We start from the raw sequence: 12,457 nt of genomic DNA on the forward strand, positions 1-12,457 counted from the left end.
GTCCATTTTTTCCAAAGTATAGTTTAAATCTACTGTTTCTTTGTTGACTTTCTGTCTTGATGACCTGTCTAGTCCTGTCAGTGGAGTATTGAAGTTCCCCACTATTATTGTATTGCTCTCTATCTCATTTATTAGGTCTATTAGTAAGTGCTTTATAAATTTGGGAGCTCCAGTGTCAGGTGCATATATGTTTAAGACTGTGATATTTTCCTGTTGGACAAGGCCTTTTACCATTATACAATATCCCTTTTTGTCTCTTTTAACTGCTGTTGCTTTAAATTTTGTTTTGTCTGGTATAAGAATACTTACTCCTACTTGCTGTTGGTGTCCATTTGCATGAATTGCCTTTTCTACCCCTTTACGTTGTTTATGTGAGTCCTTATGTGTTAGGTGAGTCTTCTGAAGGCAGCAGATAGTTGGTTGTTCAGTTCTTATCTATTCTGTGGTTCTGTATCTTTTAAGTGGCATTTACACCATTTATATACAATGTTAGTATTGAAATGTGAGGTGCTGTTGCATTCATCATGCTTTTTGTTGCCTGTGTACTTTGTGTTTTTTTGTTTTCACTTTTTATCATGTATTTATGTTTTATAGATCCTGTGTGACTTATGCTTCAAAGAAGGTCTGTTTTGATGTGTTTCCAGAATTTATTTCAAGATTTAGAGCTCCTTTTAGCAGTTCTTATAGTGATGACTTGATCAAATTCTCTCAGCCTTTATTTGTCTGAAAATGATTGTCTCTTTCCTTCATACATGATACTTAGTTTTGCTGGATACAAAATTCTTGGCTGATAATTGTTTTGTTTGAGGAAGCTGAAGATAGGGCCCTAATCCCTTCTAGATTGTAGGGTTTCTGCTGAGAAATCTGCTTTTAAGCTGATAAGTTTTCCTTCATAGGCTATCTGGTTCTTCTGTCTCATAGCTCCTAAGATTCTTTCTTTCGTCTTGACTTTGGATAACCTGATGATGTGCCTAGGTGAAGATTTTTCTGTGATGAATTTTCCAGGTGTTCTTTATACTTCTTGTATTTGGATGTCTAGGTTTCTAGCAAGGCCAGGGAAGTTTTCCTTGATTATTCCACCAAATATATTTTCTAGGATTTTAGAATTCTCTTCTTCCTTAGCAACATGGATTATTCTTAAGTTTGGTCATTTAACATAATCCCAGACTTCTTGGAGACTTTGTTGATATTTTTCTATTCTTTTCTCTTTATCTTCGTTGGATTGGATTAATTCAAAGACCTTGTCTTTGAGCTCAGAATGTCTTTCTTCTACTTGTTCAATTCTATTATTGAGACTTTCCAGATCATTTTGCATTTCTAAAAGTGTATCCAAAGTTTTCTGAAATTTTGATTGTTTTTTCTTTAAGCTATCTATTTCCTTGAATATTTCTCCCTCACTTTTTATATCATTTTTTGGATTTCCTTGCATTGGGCTTTGCCTTTCTCTTGTTCCTCCCTGATTAGCTTAGTAACTAACCTCCTAAATTCTTTTCCAGGTAAATTAGAGATTTCTTATAGGTTTGTATCCATTGCTTGTGAACTCGTGTGATTTTTGGGGGGTGTTGATGAGCCTTGTTTTGTCATATTACCAGGGTTGGTTTTCTGGTTCCGTCTCATTTGGGTAGGCTCTGTCAGAGGGAAGGTCTAGGGCTGAAGGCTGTTGCTCAGTTTCTTTTGTTGTAGTACTTTCTCTCTTTTCCTATGGATGTGGTTCCCTGTGAGTAGAACTGCAGTGATTGTTGTCTTTCTTCTGGGTCTAGCTACCCAGCGAGTCCACCCAACTCCAGGCTGGGACTGAGGGTTGTCTACACAGATTCCTGTGATGTGAACTGTCTATGAGTCTCTCAGCCATGGATATCAGTGCCTGTTCTGGTGGAGGTGATGGAGGGTACAGTGGACTCCATTAGTGTCCTTAGCTTTGGTGGTTTAATGCTCTAGTTTTGTGCTGGTTGACTCCCTCCCAGGAGGTAGCACTTTCCAGAAAGCATCAGCTGTAGTAGTGTGGTGAGGGACTGGTGGTGGATGGGGCCATAGTATGCCCAAGATTAAATGTCCTTCATCTTCCACTACCAGGGTGAATAGGGAAGGACCATCAAGTGGGGGTGGGGATAGGCACTTCTGAGCTCAGACTCTCCTTGGGTGGGTCTTGCTGTGGCTGCTGTGGGGGATGGGGGTGAGATTCCCAGGTCATTGGAGTTGTGTACCTAGGAGGATTATGGCTGCCTCTGCCGAGTCATGCAGGTTGTCAGGGAAGTGGGGGAAAGCCGGCAGTCATAGGCCTCACCCAGCTCTCATGCAAACTGAAGGGCCAGTCTCACTCCCACTGTGCACCCCCCAACAGCCCTGAGTTTGTTTCCAGGCAGAGGGTGTGATGGGCTTGAAAACTTGCTCTGGGCTACGTACCTCCCAGCTGTGAGAGAAAAGAGCTTGGTTCTTCCCTCACCTGTGGAGTCTGCACACCAGATATGTGCTCTCCTCTGAGTTTGGGCTAGGAGGCTTCTTGTCCCATTCAAATTATTACAAAGATCAGCTAGAGATTTCCTTCTCCCTGTGGAGTTATACTCTCTAGGGGCTTCTCTGGTCATACTCCCAATGGGTCCCTGTGGTGTTAGGCAGGAATGACCTGCTAGGGGACACAGTGAGGTCCAAGGGCCTTTCTCCTGCTTCTTCTATCCCTGCATTGTGCTCGGCTCTCTAAAGTGGCTCAGCTCCAGGTAAGGTCGGAAACTTCTCCTGAGAACAGGACTTCAGCTTCTCCAGTGGGGGTGTGTGTTTAGGAGAGGAGGGTCTCCCTTTCCCCCTTCCGCAGTTGGGGCAATCACAGTATTTGAGGTATCTCCTGAGTTCTGCAAGAGCAGTCCAATTCTTTCAGAGGGTTTGTGGGTCCACTTGGGATTACTGGTTTGTCTTTGCAGTCGATCTGGAGCTAAAATTCACAAGGCAAGCTTCCACAAGCTGTTCTGTCTGGAGCTGCAATCTAGTCCTGCCTCCTGTCTGCCATAATGATCCAGGTTCTCCTTTCAGTTCTTTCCGCCTTAGCCCCAACTTCGTTCATTGACAAGGACCTTCCCCTCCCTGGCCCCTCTTCCCAGATCCTGGAGTAGAATTAGTATGGGGAGATGGAGTGAGCCCTCTTTCAGCTCCTTCCCCTCCTCTGTGCCTTCTGCTGTGATGCTGATGCAAGGAGGAAGAGGGGAAGGACTAGGGAAAACAGCCAGTCTCTCCCTCTGTGACTTCTCCCAGCAAGCTCACAGTCCTCTCTTTGGTCAGAAGTAGTCACTTTTCAAGTACATTGTCTATGGCTCCATTTCTGCCAGCTCTTCCAAAAATTGGCAGTCCCTGGACCTTCAGCAGGCAGCTGGCACAGCTTTCCACTGGTGATCATGCCTCTCTGCCCGTGTCCTGGCTGTCTTTAGAAGGCCCCAGGTCCTGTTGCACCGGGGCGAGCACAGAAAATCAACACCAAGACAAAAGTATGCCAAATTGCAGGGCCTTTATTGCTGGCAGCCAAGGAGGATTCATGTCTCTCCAACCCATGGCCCTGAGCTCAGGGGGAGCAAGGCATTTAAGCTGTAAAACCACATCCTTTTTCAAGCAGGCACAGGGGTGAGCAGGTGTGCGAGTCAAGCAGTCTGTACAGAAGCTAAAGTTTGCAGTTTGTTGCAAGGGAAAGGGGGGTAGCAGTGGAAATTTTTACCCTTAACACTTCTGAGAATTGATGTACATTAACAGTTCTGAGAACTACACCTACGCCCAGGGCCCAAGTGGCTTCTCTATAAGATGGCAGTGCTTAGGCTTCAGTTTTAGCCCCTATCTCAGTCCCAACTCATCTACCACCTTTTGCCCAAGAGTAGCCACTTTCTTTGCTTCTCTTGAACGTGTGGGAGGCCTTGCCCCTCCCTTCGTGGTCATCCCACCAGACTCTCTGCTACAGTTGGTAGCGCTATGGAAGAGAAACACAAGAAGACCTGTCTTCACACGCAGGGAAGTTAGAGCAGGGAACGGCCTCTTAAAAACACCACTTCCCCCAAATGGCACAGCTCATTAATTTCCAGTCTTTCTCTTACAATGATCTGATAATTTGCATAGGAGGGTGGGGAGAGTGTGTCTGTGATGGCTCAGTCGGCTTAGGGAGGGGGCTGACCACAAGTGCTAAGAGTTTTCTCAGCTGGGAATATAACATACTTGGCACCTTTTATTCTCTGCTGAGGGTCTTAGTTACCAATTCTGGGAATACAGGAAGAATTGCACTCAGTGCTTCAGACATCCTAGGATAGAATATTTTAATTTGTTCTTCATCCTAGATATTGGTTATATTTAAGCAAACTTTCATGTTTGCCTCTTTTGGAGGTGAGTAGTCTTATCTTACAACACAGCATGTGAGTAATCCAAATCATGTGGCCTAGATGATCTTTCAGCAGCTATTCCAAATGCAACTAGAATTAAGAGTCTACAGCGTACATGGATTGTGTTGAGTTATATTGGAACATAAGGGAAGGGTTCCATCCTTTAAAGTTGCACAAGAGTAGCATAGAAAGCACAGAAGTAATTGCTAGCATGTTTGATAGAATCCCTGAGTAGAGGAAGAGGACAATATTGTACAATAGGAAAGGCTTCCACAAGGACTAAGTAGATACTGGCTTGGACCTTATTAGATGGACAGAATTTGACCAGGAGGACAGGGGGCAGACAAGCCTATGTCTGCTAGGTTTCCCCTTCCTGCCTTAATCTCCTTTTCTTTCATAGGTGCGAATGATAAACATGTACAAGGAAATTGATCAAACACCCTACAAACAAGAGATCAATGCCAAGAACCTGGCCCAGTGTTGGAGAGAATGTATGGCCATGTCTTCCTACTCCCAGAGAAAAGTGGTTGTGGAAAAATTCAACGTGGAGAATTACTGGAAGAAGAAAGGACTGGCCATGGTCCCCTTGAAGTTTCCTGTTGGCCTTGGCTCACGCGCTGCTGGTCAGGTCAGTCCTCCAAACACACATGAGGATGCTGCCTAGAAACAGCATAGACAAAGCAAGAGGTCTTGAGGAAACTTCTTAAGTCATGTGAGCCATATGGTTGCAATGCCCAGTTGTTAAATTTCACAAAAGCCACCAAAGTCAAAGTAATTAAGCTAGCTTTACTCCAGAGGAGACTAGAGCTTGTCTGCCCACATCCCCATGGTTGGTGAAAAACATTCTTGCTGGAAATTGGGAGACAGGTTTACTCCTGGTCCTGGCAACAGGCGGCTGGGTCCATTTGCTCTGGGCCGAGACTGCTCATGTGGAAAGCAGGAGGGTGGGACCAACGGCCTCCAAGACTCCTCTCCCAGCATCTGCAATTCTGTGTCACTGGACCATGAAATAGGAATGAGAAGCTGCAAGGTTTTGGGTGTCCTGTCCTTCTGCATGGGTTGGAGTAAATTAAATCCAGAAAAATAAATCACTTTTTAAATATAATTTTTGAAGTTTATTCACCTTGGAGCTTTTAAAACTGTGAAAGGGAGGACAGGGAATCTGCTCTTGCAGTTTAATTTCTTTCATTGATTAAAGAAATCCCCTTGCCTGGTTGCTGAATCCCACATGCTATTTCCACCTCTTCATTCCTGATTGTCTCTCAAGATTGAACGAAGCTTACCCCTAATGGCTGGTGAGGACTGCAACATTCTGGCTCATTGTATGGCAGTGGGGAACCCCTATTATCTATTTTCTTACATACACACATCCATGTATATACAGATAAGCTGGCAGAACCCTCACAATTGTCACTCCTCTTTGCAGATTCACTCCTTGGTCGGAGCCACGAAGAAGGCATGGCAGTTGTGTTGATCGATCACAAAATAGAAATAAATGGTGGGGTGGGGGAGCTTTGAGGGGATCTTGTGTGTTAAGGGAGGAGAAGAGGCCAGGAAAAATGGGCAGGACCGTCATTTCCCTATCCCATATCCATCCATTCACCTAACTGTCCTAGTTGAGTTTTGGTGTCATCCTTAGACCATTTGCATGCAGCTTTGATTGCAGGCAGGAGGTAGGTCAGAGAAGTATTATAACAAATGGTTATCTTATTGCAGGCTTCTCATTCCTTGCCTGTTTGTGATGGCAAAAAATAACACAGAGCCATGTAGTCATCTACATACAATTAACTCAGATGTGAGAGACAGTCAAGAGGCTGTAGTTGAGAAATAAAAGCAAAAACGAGGTTATTACAAAGGAAGAGAGAAAAAACTACCACTGGGAAAAGTGTTTGTAAGCACTGAGTCTTGGTATAGAATTTTGGGTAAACTGATTAGCTGGCACTTACCAAAGAGGTCAGTCAGGGCCATCTGCCTTGAGCAGACTGGTCAGGAGCATCAGGAAAAACAGTCTCCTTTGTTTATGGATCCTTTGGAAATCCTCTCATGTTTGGCTGTAGGTAAACATGATGCACCACCTCTATTTGATGGCTGTCATTACTTCACATCTGGCCTCTGCCATAGACCAGGTCTTGCCCATTTTCCTCATCAGAATTTTCTCAAAAGGTAGATTTAAAAAAGATATGGCCAGATGCAGTGCCTCACACCTGTAATCCCAACACTTTGGGAGGCCAAGATAGGAGAACTGCTTGAGACCAGGAGTTTGAAACCAGCCTGGGCAACATAGTGAGGCCCATCTCTATAAGAAAGAAAAAATAATAATAATGACAAATAATGAGCCTATGATGTTTAAGTACTTTTAGGTTTTATCTCATTCAACCTTAGGACAACCTAGAAAATTTATATTCTCATTTTAGGGATGAAAAAATCTAGGCTTAGAGGGTTTAAATAGCTGGCTCAAGGTCCTGCAGCTGGTAGAGGTGGGGGTGGGGCTAGAACTCAGGTATGAATGGCTCTCAAAGCTGGATTTTCTAGCTGCACCACATGGTCTCCCCAAAACACCTTTTGATAGAAACTGAAGTGGGATTCAGCTCAGCTGAGAACAAGCTAGGCAAGAGCCAGCAGTACAAATGCATTCTTGAAGGCCTCCTGGGAAACTGACCAGCTTCTGTGCTAAAAATATTTACTTAGGGCAGAATCAAGGAGTTTGAGACCAAACTCCTTGGAAGACACATGCTAAAAGACTCAATTCTGAAGCAAACTAAATAGAGGAGGAAACTAGACATGATATTTGAGTGCCTTCTCTGTGGAAGGACCTGAGCTGGGGAATTTGTAATTAGTCCCTATCTCATCTCTATCGGGTAGTTATGAATCTCTCTATTTCATAGAAGGGGAAACTGAAGCCCATAGGGATTCTCTCTCTTGCCTAAGGACATCCAGCCAGTAAATGGCAGAACAAGGATTCAACCTCAGCACCGCCTTCATCATCCCACACTCCTCCCTGAGCAGAGGCAGTCCCTGCCCAACAGCTGAGGGGGTCAAATGTACCCCACCTGTGTTATTCAGGCATACCTTGTTTTACTGCCCTCTGCTTTATTGCACTTCCTAGATACTGCTTTTTTTATGAATTGAAAGTTTGTGGCAACCGTGCTTCAAGCAAGTCTATTGGTGCCATTTTTCCAACAGTATGTGCTGACTCTGTCTCTCTGTCATGTTATGGTAATTCTCACAGTATTTCAAACTTTTTCACGATTATGGTGATCTGTGATCAGTGATCTTTGATTTTAGTATTGTAATTTTGGGGGGATACCATGAACCACATCCATATAAGACAGCAAACTTAATAAATGTTTGATATGTTCTGACAGTTCTACCGACTGGCCCTTCCCCCATTTCTCTCCCTCTCCTTAGGCCTCCGTATTCCCTGAGACTCAACGATATTGAAATTAGGTCCATTAATAACCCTGCAATCACCTCTGTGTTCAAGTAAAAAAAGAGTCACAAGTCTCACTTGAAATCAAAAGCTAGAAATGATTAAGCTTAGTAAGGAAGGCACTGCACCCCAGCCTGGGTAACAAAGCAAGACCTTGTCTCAAAAAAAAGAAAAGAAAATATTACAACTACCCCAATCTTCAACCACCACCACCCTGGTTAGTCAGCAACCATCAACATTGAGACAAGACCCTCCTCCATCTACAAAAAGATTCTGACTCTCTGAAAGCTCAGATGATTGTTAGCATTTTTTAACAAAGTATTTTGAAATTAAAGTATGTACAATCTTTTAGAAATAATTCTATTGTACACTTAATAGAGCATGGTGTAGCATAAGCATCACTTTTATACACACTGGAAAAGAAAAACATTGTATGATTTGCTTTATTGCTGTGGTTTGGAGCTGAACGCGGATAAGCATACGTACTTCCTGCAGTGTCAACAGAGTGGTACAGACAGGACCTAACCAACCTCTGTGTGTCCAAGCCTTACTATGGCACTTGGCACAGGAACTAAGATGTCTGAATGGCTGAAATATTTGGGGAATCTGTGTGTTTGAAGCTAACTTCTCACTGATAACAGTAGTTGTCGTTTGAAGGTTTAAATTCCCCCAACTAGGTCCTCTACTTACACTGTAGAACATCTGCTCCAGGTCTCCAGTTGTGCCTATTTTATAGATGAAGCTTTGCAGAATTATCTTTTGTGGCACTAACAATGGAACTGTCCCATGGTGCCACTTAACTAAACCAAATTTGGCATTTTAAATGGCCCAAGGAGATTGCAGCACCACATGGAACAAATTACTGAGTGATCTCTGATCGACATGCTGCCTTGGACATACAGGCTGAATGCTGTCACCAGCAGAGTCACACAGTGTAGGAAAAGTACAATCCACTATAATTGTAGCTCAATCACATGGGCCAAGTCCAACTACGAATTGCATGCACACTTTGCAGAGCCAAGGAGACCAAATACAGAGTCTACAAGATTAAGAAACAGATTGCATGGCTATGCTACCGCAAATTTACTTATCAAACATTTACTGAGCACCTACCACATGTTTGTTGCTATATTGCATTCCGAGAGATGCCTTAAGACCTGATGCTTCCTTTCAGGGGGCTCATATTCTAGCAAAGCACGATGAAGTGCCATGGAATCGGGCCCAGGAGCTATTGTTATAGCTGGCATCACCTGACATCTGATGCACAACCCCCAGGCAGCCTGCTTGGGGCTCTCTGTAGAGGAAAGCTATTTCTTACCTTTATTATTTTGAGAATGAATGGCCATGTTTCCAGGAGTCATGAGTCAATAAACAGTAAAACACACTCTGCTGCATCTTCCCAAGGCCCTTGGGTGTCATTATCATGGCTGCTATGCCTTCCTCAAGAGTCTAAGGTTCTCCTTTGGACTGTGGATAGATGTGCCTTTGTCCTCAGAGAAAGGGTATCCTGGTGTCACCATTTGCCCAACACATCCCTAGTTTACACCTGCTGACCAAATAAATGGAGTCCATTTTCACTGTCAAACTTGCCTTATTTGGAATGACAGAGGCTTCTGGTTGTCATTCACAGGGGTAATGTGAACCTTTGGATACAAATAAAGAGAGTTCTGCAAGTGTGGTCCACAGTCCCCAGGTAGCTGGGAAGGCCCTTCTTATGGGCAGAGAATTGATCTGGAAATACTTTTTCTTGGGTTTATCTGGTGATTAACATGCAGTTCCATCAACTTTCACTTACGACCAGGGTTGCTTACAAATAGTCTAAGTGAGCAATTAAGGCTTAGGAAAATTTTTGGTTTATTAAGTGGACATTGGATTGTTACCAGAATGTTCAGAAGACCTTGACTTTCAAATCCTGGGTTATTATGCCCTCTGCATAGAAACTTAGATGTTAAGAAACCTAGCTGATGCAGACCACACCCATGCAGTCAGCACTTCCCTGCTGAAGAGCTGTGAAGGTTGCCTTGCAGGGTTTCCTGGACCACAGTGGAACCACTGAGAGACATCTGTTCTAGGACCATATGCTGCTGATGTTGCTCTTACATTGGAGACCCAAAGGGAAGAAGCCATCCTTGTTTTCTGCTGTGAATTTCTAGGATATCCCCATATTCTAGTTTAGCACAGGCAGACATGCCAGAAGGCACATTCTTGTTAATTATAAAACATGTTTAGCTTAGAGACTGGATGTTTCTGATTATAAGAGCCTTTAATGCTGTTAGCAGTCTGGTTCCTTCTGGATCCTTGTGGGGAGCTATACAGTTAGATAAGATTACTTCCAAGTTCTTGTCTAGCTCCAAAGCTCTGTAATTCTGTGCCAAGATGATTTAGGGTTAGCTTAGTCATTTTTCAGCAAAAAAAAAAAAAATTTAATGTCTATCTATCTCATCTTATATGGGATTATAAGAAAATAGATTTCCATTTTTATTTCTCCGTGACATGCCTACAACTATGAGAATATGCATGCACACAATTATTCACCCTCTCCCTCTACCTGTCTATACTTTACTTTGCATTTTAAAAGAGTCCCCTCCCCATTTCCCCCACCCTCAAAACAAACCTAAACTGTTGCTCCAGCCTGGGAGGTGGGGGATTCTTGGAGGGAAATATTTCCAAGGAAAATGTTTTAATTGATACGATATGTGATAGTATCAAAAAGATCATAGAAACAGTTTTTGTCTTTTCTGCTCAGGCTACTGCCTTGGTTCACATTTATCTTGACGGCTCGGTGCTGGTCACTCACGGTGGAATTGAAATGGGGCAGGGGGTCCACACTAAAATGATTCAGGTAAGAATGCAAATAACTAGATTGAGGTGGGTGTGTGCTTGTAGATCTGTTCATGAGATAAAAACAATGAATGGATATTTTCTGTTATAAAATACAGGATAGGAAGTGGGGCAGGGTGGCTCATGCCTATAATCCCAGCATTTCGGGAAGCTTAGGCAAGAGGATAACTTAAGTGAAGTGAAGGAGTTCAAAACCAGCCCAGGGAACATAGGGAGATTCTGTCTCTAATATATATATAATTTTTTTTTTAAGTTAGCAGGTCATGGTGGCATGAGCCTGTGTTCCCAGCTACTTGGGAGACTGAGGTGGGAGGATTGCTTAAGCCCGGGAGGTCGAGGCTGCAGTGAGCCAATTGTACCACCGAACTCCAGCCTGGATGGCAGAGCAAGACCCTGTCTCAAAAAATAAATAAAAGTTAAAAACAAAGGATAGGAGATTTGAGCTTTGACAGCTTAAGCTGTTAAGTGATTAGCAGAAACTGGGTAAACAAACCAATTTTGGAAGTGAACTCCTAAAAGACTGTGGCAGAAGAGTCTCAAGTTGTTTTATTGCTAAAGAAAGTTATATGCTTATTTGCTGCTTTCCTTTGGCTATAGTAACAGTTGAGTTGTTCTTTTTGAATCTTTATTGGGCAATAAGATAATGTGTAAATTCTGATGTATTAGATTATTTCTTGCCCTTTTGTATTAAGGACTCCAAACAATCGCTAATATAAATCATCTTTGATATTTCCAGCCAAACTTTATCTGTTTTCTTTTGGCTACCTTATTTTAGATTAATTTTAAGCTACTGTTTCTCTTTTGTTAATCATAATAGTAACATTATAGATTGTAAAACATTTGGAAACAGCAGAAAAATTTAAAAAACAAAGACCCTACACAATTTCACCACTTAGAATAATCATTATTTGGGAGTCTTTTCATCTTGTCTTTTTTTTCTTTTGCAAAAAGTCACCACCATGCTTTTGTATAATTTTGTATTCTGTTTTTTCACCCATTTTATATAGTGTGAACACTTTCTCCTGTCATTAAGCAGTCTTTACAATCATGATTTTTAATGGCTGCATGTGGATATATGTATGATTTATTTAACCGTCCCTCAGCTGTTTGAATACTTCAGTGAATATTTTTATACATTAACCTGTAATCATATTATTGATTGTTTCTTAAAATAGATTTCCGGGAGAATTACTGGGTCACAGGTGTGAGTATTTTAAATTGTTTGACACATATAATCAATTGTTTTCCAGAAAGTATCCATCTCATGATAAACCCTAACAGTGAATGTTATGGATTGTTGAAAATTTGAAAATTTGTAGATAATTTGATAAGTGAATGAAAGTATCTTATTATTCTTTCATTTACATTTTTTTGAGTATAAAGATGTTGAATACATATTTTCTCTCATGTTCTCAGTCACTTGAGAATTGACTGGTCATCCTTTCCCCATTTGGAGGGTAAAATTTCAATGTTTTCCTGTTGGATCACCAGAACCTTTATATTCTGAGCCTATGCACTCTGTGTGGATGATCTGAGAGCCAAGCCTCATGGAAGGGCTCCGTATGCCTGTGTCCTTATAGGAGCTGTAGGTAAACACTTTCAAGCCATGCTGCTAGCAGGAGAGAGGTGAATTGGGGATCAACTAAAGTTAACAATATGATTTTGCTCTCTAGCACTAAAAATAAAGAATAAGGCAGCCAGCTAAGTCCCGGTGTTGTCATGTGGCACTATCACCATGTCCTGTGACTCACATGTTCATGCCGCCACTTTTCCAAGGCCATTGTCCTTTCTCATAAGAAGCATTCTTTTCCTGGGCCAACTCCAGAAATGTGGATAGGAG

At 42.3% G+C, this 12,457-nt stretch overlaps 1 protein-coding gene across 1 annotated transcript in view; it reads left to right on the top strand.

Annotated features, from left to right (window-relative positions):
• LOC108315708 (aldehyde oxidase) overlaps positions 1-12,457 on the top strand; it is an 86,836-nt gene that overhangs the window by 62,099 nt on the left and 12,280 nt on the right. The window contains exons 26-27 of the mRNA XM_037744540.1: positions 4,747-4,974; positions 10,523-10,705. Coding sequence (XP_037600468.1) covers positions 4,747-4,974; positions 10,523-10,705 — 411 coding nt within the window. The remainder of the gene's footprint in view (positions 1-4,746; positions 4,975-10,522; positions 10,706-12,457) is intronic.

Source organism: Cebus imitator, unplaced genomic scaffold, assembly GCF_001604975.1.
Source record: "Cebus imitator isolate Cc_AM_T3 unplaced genomic scaffold, Cebus_imitator-1.0 Scaffold178, whole genome shotgun sequence".
NCBI lineage: Eukaryota > Metazoa > Chordata > Mammalia > Primates > Cebidae > Cebus > Cebus imitator.